Genomic DNA, 22,879 nt, shown 5'->3' on the forward strand with positions numbered 1-22,879 from the left:
AAGAGGCAAATACAAATCCACACAAAGGGGCAAGAGAACAATAGCCACTTAGGGGTTTAGAAAAATAAACGCAAGCACAATAGCGACTTAGGGGCTTAGAAAAACACAATGTAAAAAATAAAGTCTTTATTGAGAACCAAATGCACACAAAATTCATTGAAATACAAGGGGCTTAAGGCCCATAATATATACACAAGAGGGGAGTGAGGAGCTCCCAAAATATGGTTGTTGGCAGCTCCCAACAAGATTTCTAGCCATTGGGGAGCCCCAACGGTTATATTGTCAAGGGCAAGAATGCCCTTGACTTAGTTGTCAAAGGCGCACCGCCCAGGGGACCTAGGTGCAGCCCCCTATATTACCGCCTAGGCTTTCTTTTTTTTAAGAAAATTTTGTTTTTTAAGATGGGAAAGACATATCATTTGTTTTCTTCTTCGAGGTGTAGAAGAAGACATGCTATTTGTTTATTGTTTGTATTATGTCTATTACTGAGAAGAAGAAGAAGAAGAAGACATTATTTGTCTATTGCTTGTATTATGTCTATTGTTGAGAAGAAGACATAATCTGTCTATTTCTTGTATTATGTCTATTGTTGTTAATTTTTTTGTATACATGATTTTATTTGTTGTGTATTGTTCATTCACATTGTTAGTTATATGGTTTGTTTATTCAATAGTTAATTTATTCTTAATTTGTTTGAGCATGCTAAGGTTATGTTACACATAATTGCTTTATAGTGTTCAACGACATATTATTTGTCTATTGCTTATTGTTGATTGATTTTATGTTGTATACGTGTTTCTTATTAAGTTTTTATAATTTTTTTATTTAAGGTACCGCCTAGGCCACTTGTTAAGAATATGTTGGTTGGTTGGATAGGATCTGGATCCATCATGATGTAATATATATATATATATATATATATATATATATATATATATATTGTAAATACCCAATTAAGTGAAGGGTATTATTGTATATTCAGCATTTAAATATAAATACAGAATCACACCACCCACAATGGGTGATGTCTCATTTGGGAACTCCATCTTTCCCCTCTTTTTCTTTCTTTCTTGTCTGTTGCTTGTGCAGGAAAACCTATTCCCGAAGCGTTCTCACATGGTATCAGAACCGGCAAAAAGGTAAGTCCTATTAAATCTTGGATGCACATATTCTTTTTGTCCTTAGATTCCTTGTCTCTCTATTCTCTAAATCAGATCTGATTTCTGAATCAGACCATCTCTTCTCCTTAATTTTCATTGTGTTTTCTATATTGGATCTAGTGCGCATTTACCAGATCTATACCTTTTTCTTTCAGATATGTTCAAAATCTGATCGAAATAAGATCAGACCTATCTTTTTCTCCACGTCGATCATCAAGATCTATAGTTTTTCTCTAAATATCTGATCGAAAACGTATCAGATCTATTTTTCTGCACCGCAAATCATTTTTTCACAATTTCTCCTTTTCTGTCTCTGCATTAAATCAGACCATATCGAAATCTGATTTGTTTTTTGTCCTAAAAAAAGGAGAAATATATATATCCCTATTCCTTTTTCAAAAAAAAAAAGGAAGGGAAAAAGGAACAGCTTTGTGATGTCGCTATCCAGACAGACATCATCGCCTGTCCCTGATTAAAAAAAAAGAATGTTACTATTTCCTTTTCCTGTTCTCGTTTGCAGTCTTTCTTTCTCCTGTTCTTGTTCTTACAATGGCCGGGCTCAATGCTTCTTTCCTCAGCCATCTTGTCACCAAAAAACTCAATTCCACAAATTTTACTACCTAGAAAAATCAAATTATTCCTATATTGTGCAGCTATGATTTAATGGGACACCTTGGTGCGTCGATGCCTGTACCTTTGGAATTTGTTTCCCAAACAACTTCAGTGTAGGAAAGAAGTTCAGGAAAGACAGTGAAATCCCAACTTCACAATTCTAATTTTATTGCTTAGCAGAAAGATGATCAAACAGAAGTTGCATTCATCACTGCCACTCTTTCGTGTGAAATTCTATTGCATATTCCCTGTGGCATTCCCGCGAAGGAGTTGTGGGATGTTTTGCATCACCGGTATGAAGAGATCTCTACTCCAAAGGTATATCAATTGAAAGTCGAATTTGCATATTTAAAGAGAGGTGATTTCTCCATTGTTGATTACCTTTTAAAAATAAAAGTTATTGTGGATCAACTGGCAGTCATTGGTACCCTTTGTCTGATGAGGATATATGAACAAAAATTATTCGAGGATTGGGGGAAGAATATAATATGTTTATCACCGTGTATACAAGCATGACAACTCGTCTACCTTTTGATCGCCTGCGTACTATATTATTGGAGCATGAGGCCATGTTCGGTTTGTGAGCTAGACCTCAAAAGAATGAAGTAAATCATGATATATTGCTTCCTCTGTATCTAGAAGAAGAGGCAGAGGGCATGGGAGTAATTTTGGTGGTGGTGGTCGAGGTACAAGTATTTTAGCCACACCGAAAATCATTCAAATGTCTTATACCAAATGTGTAAAAAGAAAGATCATACCGCTTGTAACTGTTACTAGCGATATGTCCCTACATTCAGACCACCTACAGTGCCTATACCTCCTCGTTTTCGAGCATTGGCTGCAGCTGGTCAATCTATAGTTGGTTCACAACCACGTGACTCAGCTAATTTTATACAGAGCCCTTACACTGCAGCAACTCCATTAGTTACATCTTCCTAAGACATGGATACACTTAATGTTGGTTTTGGACAGATAACAGATAAATATTCAACAGCCTTGTAATCCTACAAGGAACCCTTGGGCAGCACATTCTGGCATGTCACATTCATCAGGGTCTCATCAAGGGTGGTTCTTGGACTCTGGGGCAGCAAACCACGTTACTGGAGATTTAGGTAAACTCTCTTATTCTAAACCCTATCATGGAAAAACATCACCACATTATTCGTGTGGTCACTACTATCATTCCTACTAGTAGAGGTCCTCTTCCTTTCTCAAATATTTTTCACGTTCCTAATCTTCAGAAAAATTTAATTTTCGTTTTTCAGTTATGTCGAGATACTAATTCATGTGTCACATTTCTTCATCTTTGTTTTTGTGAAGGGTATTCACACGAATCAAACGCTCGTTGAGTTAAGGAGATGCGGGAACCTGTACCTACTTGATGAAGCCCCGACTGCGTCGGCTACTTTTTCAGCTAGTTTTGCCTTGTTTACTTCTTCAAAGTTTGTTGATTGTCAGGATGTCAATGTCTAGCATCGTAGATCAAGGTATTGCAATTTCAGCGTTATTGATATTTTGTGTAATAAAGGTCTCATTGATGTTGAAGACCAAATTGTCTCTTCTTGTGTCAGTTGTCGAGTTTGTAAGAGACATGAACTCTCTTTTTCAAGATCTAATAAAAAGGCTTCATTTCCTTTTGAACTCATTTATTTTGATGTGTGGGGTCCTTCTTGATGCAACGAGGAGTGTGATATTTTCATGATAACGGGTACCCACGCTGCTGCTCATCGATCGGCTGCCAAAACACCTTTGATGCAGTGGGAGGATCGGTTTGCACTCCCCCTGGTGATGGCTGACGAGACACGACTCTGTCTGGGCTGACGCGGTCAGGGAACCGTGGCGTTGTGTTTTCGATGAGCATCGCTTGTAGTCGCTGGGTCGGTGAAGGAATATTTGACGTCCCGTTAAGGGCTGCCTTTGGCAGCACTCTGAGGCAGTGAACAGGAATTGGCAGTACAACACTCGAGTGAGGGATGGAGAGTCACTATCTTCACGTCGTGCCACGCACAGCAACGACCAATTGAATACCACCGACCCAACAGTGTAAACTTTATTTCAATGTAATTTTGATTGAACAAATGGCTGAATTGAAATGATGATTAAACAAACTAACGACAATGCAAAGAATCTAATAAAATTAAACTATGACAGGAAGAAGACAAAGAGGAAAAACAAAAGACTGCTGAAAGGGGAAAACAGTTATTAACTAACAGAAAATAAAGAATGACAGAGTGTTGGGAAGGAGGAAGAATAAAATAAAACTGACAGCAATAGGCGTCAGACTGTAAAGGAGAACAATAAAAAAAGGAAAAGAAAACTGCTGAAGAAATGAAGGAAAACTGCGGCTGTGCTTTTCTGAAAAATTCTCTCCCCCTTGGGCATGCAACCCTAGAGGGGTTTTAAAGGCTTCAACCGGGTCCGGGTCTTGGGTCCGGTTTCTGGACCCGAAACTACTCGTGAGCGTTGCTGGATCATGGATGTCCTGGACCTGCTGTGCATCATTCTCCCCTGGTTGGAAAGAAGTCGGCTTTGATGACTTGTTATCACCACGGTATGCATATAACTCAGACACATTGATGATAGGCAATATGTATCGATATTCCTGGACGATTCCAAATTAAAGCCTGTAGATTGGTTTTGAAATTGACCGTCTATACCATCTGTTATGGCACCCCAGGGAAGCACAAGCTGAATTTTTGTCCCTCTAGCACACGGTCTTAAGGGTTTGGCTAGAATCCCAACAATACAAGCATGCTTACCAAAAACTAAACCACCTTCTAAAAACTTCACTATATCTGCCTCGAATGCATAGTGGCTCTGCTCACCGTCCATAGAGAAATCCCCGTTCAGGATCTTGTTCCCAAAAGCAAACCCAAACGTCTTCAAAAGATCAATTATTGCTGGAGTGTTCAATGTTCCGTAAAGAGGCTCGTCATTCCCAATTGTCGAAACCATAATAATATTATTTGCAGTCAACTCCCAAACCGTTTCGATCAATGGAAGGTCTAAGTAATCAGGTCCACCAATACGCAAATTTAAGACATCCATATTTGTTGAAATGACATAATTGAAGGCATCAAGAAACCATGATGGATATGACACCACCTGCTGGATGGTCACGCGATCAACATCCCTGCGCAGGCCTGCCTCAATGTCATCTGGTTGCACGTCGGGAGCCTGCAGGCCCGACCCACCTTGTGGCGTGAGCTCCCCAGCGCGAGGCCACGAGCCCAGGCCTGGGACAGGACCCAGCATAACGCTGTGGTCCTGCAGCTCGGGCCCAACCTGTGATGTAGTCGCAGGGGCTCACTGCCATTGCTGGGGTGCATTCGCACCTTGATAGTTCGATTGGAGGGTACCTGGACATGGGCGACCCAGGGTCGCTGCTGATTTGAGATGGAGGGAAGGTACCGGATGGGTAGAACTGCCGCAACCTGCATCCCTGTGCAAGGTTTCCTCAACGCCTTCAAGTCGCGCCGTGTGCTGGAGCGTCATCGGGGCTGGATCAACAACGATAGTATCAACAGGGTTAACCGCGCGAGCGCCTAACTGATTCAATTGCACTGCGTGCGCATCCACCTTGGATTCAAGCGCATCCATCTGTGCTTCGACCCCATCCATGCGCTTCGATAGACCGGCTACCTCCTTTTCTAGGCATAGCATATCTTCCTGCATCTCTGTCAACTTGTTAAGCATCTGCTTCATGATCTCCTCTCGCGCCTTTCCGCTCATAGGATCGTTCCTCGCTTCTTGCGTCATGCCATTGATGAAGGAGAAGGGGCTGGGGCTCTTATACCATTTGATGCAACGAGTGTGATATTTTCACGATAACAGGTACTCACGCTGTTGCTCGTCGATCGGCTTCCAAAACACCTTTGACGCAGTGGGAAGATCGGTTTGCACGCCCCCTGGTGATGGTTGATGAGACACGACTCTGTCTGGGCTTTGACGCGGTCAGGGAACCGTGGCGTTGTGTTTTCGATGAGCACCGCTTGTAGTCGCTGGGTCGGTGAAGGAATATTTGACGTCCCGTTAAGGGCTGCCTTTGGCAGCACTCTGAGGCAGTGAGCATGAATTGGCAGTACAACACTCGAGTGAGAGATGGAGAGTCACTATCTTCACATCGTGCCACGCACAACAACGACCAATTGAATACCACCAATCCAACAGTGTAAACTTTATTTCAATGTAATTTTGATTGAACAAATGGCTGAATTGAAATGATGATTAAACAAACTAATGACAATGCAAAGAATCTAATAAAATTAAACTATGACAGGAAGAAGACAAAGAGGAAAAACAAAAGACTACTGAAAGGGGAAATCAGCTATTAACTAACAGAAAATAAAGAATGCCAGTGCGTTGGGAAGGATGAAGAATAAAATAAAACTGACAGCAATAGGTGTCAGACTGTAAAGGAGAACAATAAAAAAAAGAAAAGAAAACTGCTGAAGAAATGAAGGAAAACTGCGGTTGTGCTTTTCTGAAAAATTCTCTCCCCCTTGCGCACGCAACCCTAGAGGGGTTTTAAAGGCTTCAGCCGTGTCCGGGTCTTGGGTCCGGTTTCCGAACTCGGAACTACTCCCGAGTGTTGTTGGATCATGGATGTCCTGGACCTGCTCTGCATCACTTCTCCTATTGTATCTTTGTTAAAATCCAAATAATATTTAATCTTTGTCAATGACTATACTCGTTTTACTTGAATATTCTTTTTGAAATCGAAAGATCAAGTCTTTTCTATGTTTCGTCAATTCAAATCATATGTCGAAACCCAAGTAATGGTGGTGGTGAATACATGTCAAATGAATTCACATGTTTCCTACATGACAATGGTATTCAACATAAGTTGAGTTGTCCTATAACTTCTCAACAAAACGGAGTCGCTGAATGCAAGCATCGACATATGGTCGAAACAACCCTAGCAATAATGTATGATGCCAATTTACAGGAGGGTCTATGGACGGAAGCTTTTCACATGGTAGTCCACTTAATAAACAGAATGCTCTTATCCACCCTTGGAGGATAGTCAGTTCATTTTATATTGTATGGTGTGCATCCGGATTACACAAGGCTAAAAGCCTATGGTTATCGATGTTTTGTTCATATCAATAAGTCTCTAAAAAGCAAACTATCTCCCAGGGCAACTGTATGCCAATTCATTGGGTATGATGATTTTATGAGCTATCGTTGTTTTGATCATGCTGCTAACAAGGTTATTATTTCACATGTTTTCGATGAGCATATATGTGGCAGCCAAGAGAAACCATCTAATTTTGATCTCTTGCAGTTGTTTTGGCCTCACGAAATCATGATGTCGATGTCCCATTTTCATCCAGCACGATTGTTGATCCGGATTCTCGTGCACCAAAGACAAGTCACTTTCCCTTTTTCGGCCAGGTTTATGATAGAAGGAAACCAGCATATCAGTCCAACAATGCCATCACGATGCCGCCACATGATGTTGTCCTTTCTCCTGTTTCAGACTGGCAAAAACAGCCCACAGAAACACCTCCTAAAGATACTAGTCTTACAGCAAATGCTCCTGATAATCTAGACTTAGGACCTTTAGCAGATGCTCCCACTCGTATGAGTACTCGAGTGAGGAATACGCCATCTAGATGGGTAAGCTATGAATCATTTTCAATAGATTTCTACACATGTTGCAGCCCTTGAACATGTTTAAGAGCCCATATATGTCTTTTGTTGAGGCAAGCCTCGATTCTTGTTGGACAGAGGCTATGAATGATGAAATCGCTGCACTTCATGAGTGTCATACATGGGAAGTGGTTTCTAAGCCATCAGACATGAATGTTGTTGGGTACCGATAGGTATATAAAATTAAACGGAAGTCAGATGGCAGCATTGAACGTTTTAAAGCTAGACGTGTGGCAAAAAGCTATAAGTAGGAGCATGGCTTGGACTTTGATGAAACTTTCATTCATGTGGTCAAAATAAAAACTATTTGAATTGTCTAATCATTGGTTGTGTTACATTGATGGAGTTTATTTCAGTTAGATGTTAAAAATAAGTTCTTACACGAGGACCTGTGTGAAGAAGTGTATATAGAGCATCCACCTAGGTATTCAGAAAGAGACCCAAACACCTCTGTGTTGAGACTAAGAAAGGCTATTTACGATCTTAAGGAGGCTTCTCGAGCATGATTTGATACTTTTAGTACTGTTGTGAAAACTCTTGGATTTGAAAGAAGTCATTGTGACTATTCTTTATTCGTGTAAAAGATACAGTCAAACATCACTATCATTTTGGTCTATGTTGATGACATCATCATTACGAGAAACAACATTGAAAGAGTTAATGAGATAAAGTCACTATTGTATAAGTCTTTTCATATGAGGGACTTAGGACCTTTCTGATTCTTTCTTGAAGTAATGGTGGACCAGTAGTTTGATCATCTCATTCTTTCCCAACAAAAGTATGCATGTGATATTCTACAGCGCAATAGGATGTTACAATGTAAGCCCATGGATAGGATTGCTGCTCACATGCATTTGAGTGCAAACTCAACAGATGATACCTACTTGAAAGACCCTGAAAAATACCGGAGCATAGCTACAGTACTTGACTTTCACTAGACCTGATTTAAGTTTTGTTGTAAATCATGTTTCTCAGTATATGCATAGGCCTCAAACAAAGCATATGGAAGCAGTAAAGCGAATTCTTCGGTATATCAAAGGCACTCTTTCTGATGGATTTGCTTACATGAAACTGACTGGTATGAATACCTATCATTCCATCAAAGTGATTGCATACATGGATGCTGATTGGGCTCATGACCCAACTACAAGGAAATCTATTACAGGTTATGGCGTCTATTTAGGTTCTCATATCATCTCCTAGGCAAGCAGAAAGCAGAAAACCATTGCTCGATCCAGTATCGAGGTAGAGTATAGGGCCATGGCAGCTGTGACTGCGAAAGTCACTTGGATCAAACACATTTTATGCAACTTACATGTAAAAACCCGAGAAAAAAAAAACCCTTGGATTCGGGTCGGATCCGGACCCGACCCGAGGCCACCGCCTCTCTATCTGCCTTTTAAAGACAACGAGGCAAAGGGGGGAGGTTTCTCGAAACCCCCTTTCCCCTCTCGCTCTCTCATCTCTCTCTCCCGCCGACCCCCTCTCCTCGCGTCTTCCGAGTAGCGGCCACCGGCGACCCCCCTTCCTCCGACGAGCTTCTTCCGGCGACCTCCAGGTACGCTCCTCCTCTTCTTCTTCTCCTTTTCCTTTCGTCTCTCTCTCTCCCTCACTTCTCCATTTGCGCAGGGAGGGGCTGATCCACCTCCCTGCCTCCCTCGATCGCAAGGGAGGGGCAAAGCCCCCTCCTTGCTGCCTTAAATTGCAAGGGAAGGGCAGAGCCCCCTCCCTGCGATGTGTTTTGCGAGGGAGGGGCCCAGCCCCCTCCCGATGCCTCGGTTTGCAAGGGAGGGGTCGAGCCCCTCCCTGGTGCCGTATTTGGCAGGGGAGGGGTCGGTCCCCCTCCCTGCGTCTCCTTTTGGCAGGGGAGGGGCCGAGCCCTCCCTGTGCTCCCTACGGCCAAGGGAGGGGTCAAACCCCCTCCCTGCACCATCTTCAACGGGGGAGGGGTCGAGCCCCTCCCTCCTCCCTACTCCATCTTTTCTGGCATCAGGCAGGGGCTTCGCCTCCTGCCTGTTCGCATGTTCGTCAAGCAGGGGTTAGGCCCCTGCCTCTTTGCATATTCGGCAAGCAGGGGTGAAGCCCCTTGCCTCCCCCTTTGTGGCTAACGGGCAGGGGCCTAGCCCCTTCCTCTTCCCCGGCATCAGGCAGGGGCTTCACCCCCTGCCTGTTCACATAATCGCCAGGCAGGGGACAAGTCCCAGCCTCCTTGCATGCTCGACAGATAGGGGCGAAGTCCCCTGCCTCCCCTTCGTTATTGACAGGCAGGGGCGCAACCCTGCCTACCCTTGCTTTCTGAAGGCAGGGGTGCAACCCCTGCCTCCTCGTAGTTTGCTGATAGCAGGTCAGCAGGGGCTCGCAGCCCCTGCCCCTGCTTCTTGCGCTTATAGCAGGTGCGCAAGGGCACGATGTCCCTGCCTCTGCTTCCTTCACGTTAGGTCAGCGACAGTGCCCCGACCTTCTGTTTTTGGTGTTAGCTTGCTAAGACTGTCGCTTTTGCAACTCGTACGGCGGATCGTGCTCGCGCTCCGCGACCGGAGCCGTCAATCGTTTACACCCACAGGCGCCAGCAAGCTTGCAACTCTCCAAGGTAGGGGAAGATTGCACGGATGACTTGGACAATTGAATTGAGTTCAATTAACTAAAAAGAATAATTAAATAAATATATATGCATATATATATATATATTTATATGAGTACGCATTTAACTCAAGAACTCGGTTTCGCGATCTTTGTCCTTTACTTTCTGTCATGTCTTTCCTTTGTCGTTACGCTTTGCGCCCAGGCTCTTGCTTTTGCAAATATTTCGTTACTGCTTTGTCATTGCAGATAACGCTCAGGTTTTCGCTCATTGCATGTGCTATAAAGGCATCCTCGTGGAGGATGCAAGGGGTATTTACCGCTCTCCCTCTTGCGATTAGAGTTGAGTCGGGGCTTAACGATACATCATCGTCTAAGAAGAGGGATCCCTAGCAGGGATCCTGGCTTTTCGAGTGAGAAGTCCTGCAAGGTAGACTTGAGAATTTAGGGAGTTGCGCAAAAGCATCAAAGACTGCCCAAATCAAAGTATTTGAAAGAATGGGTTTTGGTTGGTTCTGTTCGTCTATCCGACATATCTCAGGTAACCCCGAATTGGGGCTTGAGCGAACTTCTTAGCGGGGGTTCTGTTGAGAAACACGTATCCCGTTCATTGAGGTCAGTATCGAGTCATGTGAGGCATGTAGATACCCCAATAGCGGATGAGATTCTAGAAAATCGCATGACAAATGTTGGCACAAGTTGTTGGCTGTTTCAAAAGATAAAGAATGTCAAAAGTAAAATTTAAGAAACATTACATCTTTGCGAAACACTTTTGTTGAGGCTCCTATTGAGGAACTATACCCCTTTCATCCTAGAGTACTTGTAGTCATGCACTACACGCTAGTACTGCGATGATCGGATGAGACGGTCGTGCGACCTCGAACAGTGTTAAATGCACAATGTTGTAAACACATAAAAATGGGATCGCCTTCATAGGTAAGATGCTCATTTGGTCAAAAGACCATAGCATATAGAATGAGTAGTCAGTTAATTTACCCTTGACGCACTCATTCGCTTCTTGTAGTCTATCAAGGGAGAGGACAGAGCGGTACACACTCTAATGGACATGTTAATAACCACCCCACGGGCAAAGATCTGGCCTCCCCAGTCATTGGAGTTAGGGGAAGGAACTACCGGACATTATCTTAGGTGGTAGATCCCATGGACTTCTGAAGAAATTGGATGTATCTGTTGTCAAGTACCTGCCTTTAGGGAATCCTCTCTCGGGTAAAGTCGTCCCCTTAGGAGCGGACTCAACTAGCTATTCGGGTTATTGAAAATACATAGAATAACAGACGCCCGAACTAGTCTCAGTTGTTTCTACGATTTGTCTGTGCGTACCCACAGGCCAGTAATATCGAAACATAAGTTTGTTCACACTAATTGATGGGTCATAAGACTTTCGTGTGTTTTGGGTACATATTTTTGTCAAATAAAAGCTTATCGATGAAATTACGTATGACTTTGGTGTCTCCGAGATTCTTATGATTATGATGCTTATTCTGATAAATGACATGTCGTGCCTACATAGTTGTATTGCAGAAGATTGCATTATGATTGTTTGTGTGAATATATCATACCTATATAACATGATTGATAAGTATCATGAATATTTGATTAAAATGTCTTGAAGATATGTGCGTGAGTTACACGCTAGAAAGGTCGAATGTGATGTGCTTTGAGATAAGAATTGTGAATGCATATGATGATGCAATGATTCGAATATTTGCACATATAACTTGAATCCTATGTAAATTTATTGAACTTCGTAGGAGTTAAATATGTTGATGTTTAGTTGATTCATATTATGTAATTTGTGTGTTCTCATGTGTATAGAACTCATGCTTTGTTTATGCATTCTTTGAGGTCCTATTTGAGGAATGCAATGTTTCTTGTGGCAATGATATGATGCGTAGTATTATATGCTTCTGTATGATGTGATCGAAATGTCACATGATAAAAAATGTTGAAAGCATGTGATAAATGTTCATGGTTCATGGAACCTTATTGGAGGAATGTGTGATCTTGTGATTTGTTTTACCATGTGAAGTGATACGATGCATATTGTTGATATACATGTGTGTGCCCATATTGGTGGCTACTGACCCCAAGAGCGGCCAATTGTTCGGAGTAGTCGATTGTATTGATGCATGTATCATTGAGTATGGTATCTGCTGAGGACCTGATCTCCAAAGGATTATCTGCGAGGGTATGTATGATCAAGATCTGGTAACCGGCTAGAGTGGTAGATTCTCTGTGAGGATGTACACTGTCCAAGAGCGGGTAGCCGCAAAGACAATGAACTCCTGTGAGGAAGTGTATGGTCTAAGACCAGGTATACCATCTAGGGCGGTAATTCCTTGTGAGGTTGTACATTTCCCAGACGAGGTGATCCGGCGTTGATCTTGTTAATTATAATAGTGGCTATCGACCCTGAGAGCGGTCATTTGTGTTGATGTGTGTATCACAATAATTTTTATTGGATATGGCATTTGTTGAGGACCGGGTTCTCAAAGGATTCTCTGTGAGGGTATGTATGATCAAGATCTGGTAATCGGCTAGAATGGTAGATTCTCTATGAGGATGTACACTATCCAAGAGCGGGTAGCCACAAAGATGGTGAGCCCCTGTGAGGAAGTGTATTGTCCAAGACCAGGTATACTATTTAGGGCAGTAATTCCTTGTGAGGTCATATATTTTCTAAACCAAGCGATCCGCCGTGGAACTTGTGATTTTTTATTACCATAAAAAGTTATGGTGAGCTGTGATGATCTTCTGAAATTGATTGAAATAGCCAGTTATGAATCTATAGATTTGACTTTTTGTTTTAGCATAATTATATGTTGAACCCAGATGTGAGAATCAGATCTTTGTTAATTTTTTATCATGATATATAATCATGTTTTGGACCTTCTATAGAAGGGTGGGCTTTTCTGAAAAAGTATGACGCCTTAAGTGAGTCATAACAGGTGACAGTTGGCCGCGTAAGGCCTTGAGAGATGGGAATAAATTAAGGTTTTTCAGGACAAAGAGTTTGTTAGAAGTAGTGAGAGCGTCAAACGATGACCTGATAATGATTAAATGCAAAGACCCTGTTCAAGGAACGAAAACAAGCTAGAGCAATGTCTCTTTGTGTCTCTTCATCCGTGTCGAATCAAGTAGAAGACAACATTTCTTATAGTCTTCTGCTAAACCCTTTTTATGGCTCTGTATAAACTTTTGCGAAGACAAAAGTTTAATCACACATACGTTTTGTTCAATCGAGTTTTGAACTGCTTACCTGCTTTGAACTGCTTACCTGTTTAATTGTTTATCTGCTTTAAACTGCTTAGCATGCTGAATTAAATGTACTTAATTCAGTTACGTGTAGTCTCTCTTGTGCACCTACTAGTTTTTCGCGAAATTAACCCATTCTATGGGTACAGGTCATGATTTGGTACACCACGGGCGATGGCGCGATGACAAGATGGCTTCAAGATTTCCTTTTTCCTGCTCTTAGCTCGCATCCTGGACATTTTTGGGTTTTGTCATAGGTTTTCCTTTGGATATCCGAATTTTGTACTTTTTGGTTCTTTTAGCTAACGTGCCCAAAGTTGTCAGCTTGCCTTTCTAAATTCAACAAAAGAATAGTCTTCCGCTGATTTCATAAACAAACTCTAAAAGGAAAGAGATTTTTTCTAGTATCTTGCCTGTTTTCTGAAAGGTTCGCAAGTTTGAAATTTTGGGGCATTACATTACATCAGTCTATCTCCAGCTCCCTAGTCTACTGTGACAACCGCAATGCAGTTTCTATTTCTACTAATCCAGTTCAGCATGGAAAAATGAAACACGTAGAGATAGACCAATATTTTATCAGAGAAAAAGTTGAATCCAAGGAGATTCATCCTATGTTTATTCGCAGAGAAGACCAGGTGGCAGATTTGTTTACCAAGGCACTTCCAGTGAATCGGCACTAGGAATTAAAATCCAAACTGTCTATGGTTCTACACCATGTTCATTTTGAGGGGGCGTGTTAAGAATATGTTGGTTAGATTGGATCTAGATCCATCGTAATGTAATATATATATATATATATATATATATATATATATATATATATATATATTGTAAATACCTAGTTAAGTGAAGGATATTATTATATATTCAGGATTTAAATATAAATACAGAAACACGCCACCCATAATGGGTGACGTCTCATTTGGGAACTCCATCTTTTCTATCTTCTTTCTCTCTTGTTTGTTACTTGTGCAGGAAAACCTATTCCCGAAGCATTCTTACACTGCCTAGGCCTTTTAAGGGGCTCACCGCCTAGGCTCCACCTAGCGCCTAGTCCAACTAAGACCCTTAACAATATAACAAATGTTAAACATGCCCCTAATAAAAAAAATTAGTTCCCCTATTGGGCTATTCCTATTTACACATGTCAAAAGACCAAAATACCCTTGAAGGATAAAACATATTACATATACAAAAAATATGTATATATATATATATATATGTGTGTTGGACATATATATATGAGAAACGAGAAACTAGAATATGTAAATCAGTGTAATATGTAAATTGTTGGTTGATCCGTCTGATCTTCAATGCAATCCCTAACCCACCCATGTTCTCTCTCTCTCACACACACACACCGGAGGACCACAAGGGCGACAGGGCGGAGGAGGCTAGGTGAAGTACAAAATTGAGAGGGAGGAGGCGCGTTGGGCTGGGTGAAGCACAAATGAGAGGGGGTGGAGAGGTTGTCCATGTTAAAATAGTGTATATATTTTTATACCTAACTGATAATATGTATATTTATACAATATACATATATCAAGGGTAATTTGGTCATTTAATGGCATGCAATATAGTACAGTCCAATAGGGACTGTAGATGACTGTTGGAGAGCGTTGAACTGCCTCCCTTTCATTGTATGTGAGGCTCTATAAATAGAGATTCAACACTCTATGTAACACAAGCTTTTCTAAGCTTACTGCCTGTTATATAAAAATCAGTTTTTTACATTGTGCTTGTGTGGAAGTTGTGTCATTGTGCTTTTGTGGAATTCGTGTTTTTTGTATATCTCTTTTATGAGATTGTTATCGGTCCATTAGAGGCCATATTGTATTTGTGCACTTATATAGCCCTTTGTTGGCATTGTGATTGTGCACATCTTGTTTCATTAAGTTACTCGAGTAAAAATGATAAGCAGACTTTGTCCCTTCAAATTCGAGCCTAAGCCCATTTATGAAATGATAAAAATGCTCCGAGTTGATTTGCTTTTCGTAGAACACTATGTCAAGTGGACAATGTCACTTAGACTCTAAGAGAGTTAATTCATCTTATAGGAGAGAAAGAGCATTGTAGTATTCTCTTATGCTCATATCTCCTTGGGTCATTGTTCTTTCTTTCCTTTGAAGATTATCTATATGAGCTACATCCCTTAGAGAATACATATCTAGGAGATATTTCCAAGCATCACTAGCAAATTCAAACTTTGCTAGACTAGAACATTTTTTTATTTCAATACTATTAACGAGTCATTCCATGATTTTGGAATGACTCATCCTCCACTCCTTCCATCTCTTTTCATATTCGGCAATGGCTTTATTCATCTCTTCTCCTTAAAGTGTAACTAGGAAATTTTTATCTCTTGATCATCCAGTTTTCTAATCTTCCTAACAAATGTTTCGAAAAGAAAGGCTCTTACCAAGTTGGGCGCAAAACTATTCACCACTTACATCACAATCATGAATCTTGAAAGATAATCATGGGTGTCAAGAAGAGAAAGAAACATAGTTTTGGTCCTTTTGATTAGAAGACATTGATTTGATCAGCGCTACACTTGCCACATAAGAGAGGCATTTAAACCATCCATGAATTAATTCTCTGTAATTTTTTTCTCAATTTTCACAAAGACAATTTTTCTCATCCCCGATGAAGCGGCCTTCAAAGATAATAAAGCTTAAAGGACAATTGAACGTCTGGGAAAAATTTTGCAAATTGGTCGTATGAAGACAAGTGATTAGCACGAACCCGCTACTAATTACTTTAGCATAGTAGGTATCTTAGTAACCCAAGTGTGCCAAAATTGTCAAAAACATGCATAGCCAGCATCTGCAGATTGCACATGAGGGAAGGAAAGTTCGAAGCTTTGATAATTGATGCCATCCAGAACATCATCTAGTGGTACAATCGCATCAACAGAAATAGTTTCTTGCATAAAGGGACAGCATGGGGCAACTCCTCACCCACCTAGAGGGAATACAAAAATGTATACCTGACATAATCAGCCAAATGGAGAAGAAATAACTTTAGAGCCATAAATGGATTACAATCCAAATTGACATTTCATGCCTTTTCTAGTGTAGATATCAAACAATAACAAACCTTGTAAGGTCGCAACCAGTGTTATTAAAAATGCGCCTCAAGGCACAAAAGGTGCTCCTCGCCCCAAGGCGAGGCCCATTGTGCCTTGAGGCACAAGTAAAAGGCATAAAATGCGCCTCATAGCTATGAATGAGGCATACGCCTTAGGGCGAGGTGAGTATTATTGGGTCAAATCACGGTTGCCAGTTGAGGAAGCGGGAAGCGATACGGGAAGTGGGAGCGGGAAGCGAGGCACTTTCAAAATTTTAGGAAGCGAGAAGCGTGGGACCACTTAGGAGCGAATCATGAATCGTCTCGGAAGCGACCTAGGAAGCGAGGGGGAAGCAAAAAAAATAAAAATAAAAAATACAAAATACAAAAAAAATGAAAAAATGGGAGAAGCTTGATGGGAAGTGCGCTTCCCATTAAAGGGAAGCATGTTTCCCATAAAAGGGAATCGCGCTTCCCCGCGCGTTTCGAAAGCGCGATGTTTCGTGCTTCGGGGAAGTGCGCTTCCCCACTTACCTAGGCGCTTCCGCTAACTCTGGGTCAAACCCAAATTTGGGGACAAAGAGGAGGTCTTGACCTTAATTAGGGTTGGGGCCTCCCTCTCTTTCTCTTTCCTTTTGTATCTCTCGTCTCTTGTTGTCCCTGCTCTCTCTCTCTCTCTACAGAAAAGAAGAAGAAAGTTGTTCTCTCCCTCTCCCTCTGCCGATAGGTACTCTGTGTTTTTTGTTCTATTTTTTTTGAATTTTTTTATGTTAGTTATTTTTTTATTTCTGCCAACAGGCCCAACACAAGGAGTAAAAAGAAGATTGTTCTCTCTCTCTCTCTCTCTCTCTCTCTCTCTCTCTCTCTCTCTCTCTCTCTCTCTCTCTCTCTCTCGACAAGTAATCTCTTTCTGTCTCTTGGTTCTATTTTTATTTTGCATTCTTTTTTTTATGTTAGTCATTATTTTTTTTAAATGTTAGCCTTTTTTATTTCTACCAACACTGATTTTGTACTCTCTTTTGTTTAGATAAGATTGCATTTTTTTGTGCCTACATGCACATTTATATAAAGGCAGTAATTCAGGAATACAAATTACAATAAAGATAAGAATTAAGAAATAATAGATTTTATATATTTTTGTTGTAAAAGTATAAATAATTAAAAAAAATAATATAAAAGAAACAAATACTTAAAATACACAAAAAAAGATATTCATATTCTCTTCAATCTTTCTCTGGCATGGTTTCGGTTGTGGGTTCTGTTTAGTATTGAGATTGGGAATTTTATCATGTTTCTTTTTTATCAGATAGAATTTTAAATGCAATGCCATGTTATGTGCTTAGGGTATTTTCAAGTTCAAAGTGTTATACAGATCTGATCTGATCTGATCACTTGTTTATGTAATATATGGTGATTATTATTGATTATGAATTTGGATTCATTGGATTATATAAAGCATTGGCTTAAGTTTTTTTTTAATTTATTTTTTGTTATCTACCTCCATATTTGTGTTTTTATATGTAATTGTAATTGATTGCTTGTTTTCATAACTCTTTATTTATGCTTTATATGTAAATTGTAATTGATTCTTTGTTTCTAAAACTCTGATTTTTATAGTCTTTTCTTATTGGTTGTTGTTTCGTCAATATTTATTTGAGATTTTCTATTTCTTATTGGTTGTTGTTTCATAAATAAAACATCTCTTCTATTTATTTGTAGTTTTAGATATTTTTTAAAGTTTTTTTTAAGTTAAAAAAAATGAGGCTTACGCTTTACGCCTCACTTTGGTTTTTGGTGAAGCACCTCGCTACGCCTCAATGCTTTTCACAACATTGGTCGCAACCATAGTCACCTATATCATTCAAGGTATTTTCTCGAAGAGATTTTCAAAAGTTGGAAAATCTTGAAATTTTAAAATTATTGAAAAAATATATAAATAATAAGAAAATAATAGTCTTGCAAGATTTTTCTTGCAAAAATATAAAGAAATAAGTTTTAGAAGGTTTTAAAATATAAAAGAAACAAAAAATAGAAAACGTACACTTAAAATATTAAAAATGAGTTTTTCCCCAAAAATATCATGATAATATCGCGACATTTTAAGTATTGGCAATATTTTGAAAATATTGTGGTAAATTGCAGATAATATCAACTGACTTGACATTGCTGATATTATCGTGCAATATTTTCAAAATATCGGCGATATTGGTGACATTGGTTGTAACTGTGAAACGCAATGTCACCTACCGAATGAGAGCATTTGAAAACATGTATTATTAATGGCGAGACACAATCATCGGCAACTGAGGAATCTTACCCTTGAATCAAATTTGACTCAACATGTAAATCCAGCTTGTGGCTAAGATTCAAAGTCATTAGATTGTCACATCAAGTGATAATTCTCCAATATGATTCAAAAACATTAAGTTTATGACAACAGTTTTATCCAGAGACACATATGATGTATGGCCATGGTCCAATTTTTTAACAATAAAGAATACTTCAGAGTTCAGAGATAACATATGCTCATAGTAGCAAAAGCTAGTAACCACAAAATTAATCACCCTAGATAAGGATTTTAATATGGTGTAGAATTATACATAAATATGAAAGAAGGAATACCAGAAACCAACTACCAAGTTGACATATAACTATCAAAAACTCAGAAACTCTTCAGGGGAAGATTAACAATCATGATACCTTCTCAATGTTGTCGATCATTATCCCTTTCACCTCAGTTATTTGGGCATTCAACTTAGATAGCTTGCTCATCTCTTCTGGATGGCTCATGCAATAATTCATGTGCTCCTTAAGCCTAGGCCTGAAATAAGAATAAAAATCAAAACCACATTAAAAGGAGGAAATAAAAACAAATAAACAGAAAATATTCAATGAATAACATCATCTTCCCAAACACAACCCAAATTCTCGATCGAGATTGTATGCAATATTAAATCTGTCTCCAAACAAATCATCCTCATCTTCATCTTCGAGGGGTTGAGAACTAGCAGCTGCAATACTTCCTCCATAGCGCTGTTTAAAATCATCTCTCACACGTTCTAGGAAAACAAATGGCAGAGACCTTCCAACAGCTTCATCAGCTACCACAAGAAAAACTGCAAATGGGCAACAAATAAACAAATAATCCATGATATAGTTTCATCTTACTCAAGGTACTAGCAGATAGAAGAAAGGTTGACAGCTGTAACTTTTAGAGTGCTCAAGGAACCCAACGGTCCTGGCTACTCTGTGATAGAACCCACCAAGTCCATGCTACAGTAAGAAGATTCGAGCCACCAATCTCCTGAACCAGCTCAGGCTTTTTGAAATCAACACATTGATTGAGCAGAAAAAAACTTAAGATCAATGGGCTTCTTCATCTGCTTAATGTTTGGTGGAATTGCAGCAGTCCAAGTTTATATTACTCAACACTAGTCTAAAGCAATAGCATGCATCTAGAAACATGCCCGATAAGATAAAGAAAATATTTTATGTCATACCAAATCCATTATCGACAAGATAGTTGAAGGTATAACCATCACAAGAGTAAGTGAATTTGTTGCTGTTTGAAGGAAGTTTCTGTAGGCACTGGATTGCAATAGTACTGAAGTTTCCAGTGAATGATGTATGCTCAGCAAGTACCACCGATCCCTTTGAAACGAAACTGTATATCAAACCTCGCTGACTCATGGCTTGTTTAAGGGCCTCAAGTGCATTCAAGAACAGTCCCAAAGCTCAAAAGTGTTGAGGAAACTAAACAAATTTAGCAACAACAATAAAAGCAAGAGTAGAAACTCAATGGATCATGAAACCATGCATTCTCCATACGAACAGCACTGGCGATTCATTGACCAATATCTGTAATCATAACACAACAACAAGAAGAACGAATGAAAAAAAGGGTAAAGACAGCAATGATACAACAGAAGGCAGTAAAGGATGCAGGGACCCCAACAATACTAACATGCTCAAGTAACATCTCGTATCATGAACACTATAATAACTCTGCCAAGACGACTAAAAATATAAACAAAGAGAAAATGCAAAACAGTTTTTTCTGCATGACCAAAGCATGGAAAACCCGACAAAGTCCATAATTGACATCAACGGTGCTCGACAAGCTGTGGAATCCACCACTATCCCACAAACAACAATATTCAAAGCATGCTTGTAGTCCGTTTCGCTATTGCCTCTCTAAGTTTTCTCACTTTCTTTCTCATAATTCACAAAATATAGCACATACCCCACGGTCCCGGGCATCAATCAAGTCGGAAACAGATGGCACTAAACATTATGATGGTTGCATATTGCCTCGTATGATCACCCCCCATCGTTGTAGAGTGTTTCATATTAGAGAAGCTAATAGAATTAAGGGTGGATTAACTAAACAAAAATAAAATACATACTGATCAACAAAAAAGTCCAAATCATATGAAAAACACAGGAATAACTAACATCTAAATTCAGGGGAAAAAAAAGGAAAGCAAGCTAGAAAAGAAGAGACTTTTAAATAAGATGAACCAAATAAGTACTGCAAAATTTTCGATACAAAAAAAACATCAAAATCATCTTTATCAATCAGATTGTCACTTTGAGAACAACAAATCAGATAGAATTTTCTTTTTCAATTTGAAGAAAGAAACCTCGAACCTTAAATCTCCTTGACGAAGCTTATACAAAAGATCAAAGACAGAATTTTTGCCCTAAACGACAGATCTAACGAGGCGCGAATAAGAAAATCTAGAGGAAAGAAATCCATCCAAATGGAACCAAGGCAGTGAATTATACCGAAAACTGAAACCCTAGGTCGGGAAAAGTCCCGAAAGAACGCGAAATTGACGCACGAGAGCACGAATTCAGGGATCGGAAATCACGATTTTCTGGAATCAGAGAATCAAGGAGATCAATATGTCCGTACCATGAGAAAACCTTAGGTCGCTTATCCCCTTCCTTTCGATTGCTTCGGGTTTGAGAGAGAGAGAGTTCACCCTTTTACCAGAAAGTCGGTTGGATCGAAGACGATTTGAAAAACACGCCAACATGCCTGCGTTCCCTAAAATGACGTCGTGATCTTTCCATAATGACGATCATAGTCATTGACCGTCGGTTTTGAAAATCGATGGTGGATCGGGTCTAGGGTTGTTCGGTATCGGCTCGTTCTGTGTTTGACTCCTATATTGAACGGAAGAGCAGAACATAACAGACAGAACACATGTTATGTTTGTCAGCGTTTGTTTCGACCCCACATGAAGTTGTGTTGTAACCGGTGTTTTATTTTTACGTTGTGCTAACATCTTGGACACAAATGGATAATAGGTTGAATAACTTCCTTTTTAATCTTACGATTCAATCCGCCCTACCATATGTGTGTTTTAACCAATGTTGTTAGTATCGGCCGATACTGACCGTATCAACCCAAAATAGATATGATACTAACCTGAATCAGCTAGTTTTTAATAAATATAAAAAATGCTTAAAGTTATTTTTTAATATTATTTTAATAGTTTTAACATGTATCACATTTTGGTTGACATGAAATATTTTTTAATTGTTTTTTAGCCGATTCACTTGAGAATCGGTATTGGCCGATTCACCTGAATCGCTGGCCAAACGACTCAAGGTTGATACTGACACTAATGACATTGGTTTTAACATGTGTATTATGGATGTTAGCCCTAGATATGAATCTCGGATTGGATCTAAATGCCAACAAAATGTTCAAAATTTAGGTAATTTGAGAAAAATATGAATTGATATTTTTTTATATATAAATGTTTTAATTGGTGTCATATTGGATCTAATTATAAAAGTTTATCAATAATTTATATATTCTATCTCTGAATGTGGATCTCAAAATGGATCCAAGTACCAAAAATTATTTAAAATTTAAGTAATTTAAGAAAAATAAGAATTCATATTCTATTATATACAAATACAAAAACCATAAATAAATCATAAAACTCTAAAATGCAATAAAATAAATCATAAAAAAAAAACACAAAACTCTAAACTACAAGAAAACTAAATCATAAAATTAAATATAAAAAACCCCAATCAAAGAAAAATGACCCTAATCAAATAGAAAAAAAAAAACGTTAATCAAACTAACTATAAAAAGCTCTAATTAAAGAAAATTTATTCAAAATCCTAATTAAAGAAAACCAAAAAAAAAAACTAATCAAAGAAAAGAAAAGTCCTAATCAAATAAACTATGTAAGCCCTAATTTAAGAAATTGAATTCAAAGCTTTAATAAAAGAAAATTTAAAAAAAAACTTACTCAAGTCAAAGATAAAGTCTTAATCAAATTAAATATCAAAAGCCCTAATTAAAGATATTTGATTCAAAGCCATATCAAAGAAAACCCCTAATCAAACTAAATATAAAAAAACCTAATAAAAAAGATTTGAATCAAAACCCTAATCAAAGAAATTTCTTATTCAAAACCTTAATCGAAGCCCTAATAAGAAATAAGAGAGAGAGAGAGAGAAAGAGAGAGAGGCTGAAGAAATAAGAAAAGGAGGAGCGA

General features: G+C 39.2%; 1 protein-coding gene across 1 annotated transcript in view; it reads right to left on the reverse strand.

Moving 5' to 3' along the window:
- LOC149837845 (vesicle-associated membrane protein 727-like) overlaps nt 1–21,391 on the reverse strand; it is a 48,480-nt gene extending 27,089 nt beyond the window's left edge. The window contains exons 1-4 of the mRNA XM_090006221.1: nt 21,271–21,391; nt 19,853–20,210; nt 19,273–19,468; nt 19,053–19,173 (exon numbers count right to left, since the gene is read on the reverse strand). Of these exons, the coding sequence (XP_089862347.1) occupies nt 19,053–19,173; nt 19,273–19,468; nt 19,853–20,042 (507 nt within the window). The 5' untranslated portion in view covers nt 20,043–20,210; nt 21,271–21,391. The remainder of the gene's footprint in view (nt 1–19,052; nt 19,174–19,272; nt 19,469–19,852; nt 20,211–21,270) is intronic.
- Between the last annotated feature and the right edge of the window lie 1,488 nt (nt 21,392–22,879).

The sequence above is a fragment of the Nuphar pumila genome, chromosome 5, assembly GCF_984573655.1.
Source record: "Nuphar pumila chromosome 5, dmNupPumi1.hap1.1, whole genome shotgun sequence".
NCBI classification, from domain to species: Eukaryota; Viridiplantae; Streptophyta; class Magnoliopsida; order Nymphaeales; family Nymphaeaceae; genus Nuphar; species Nuphar pumila.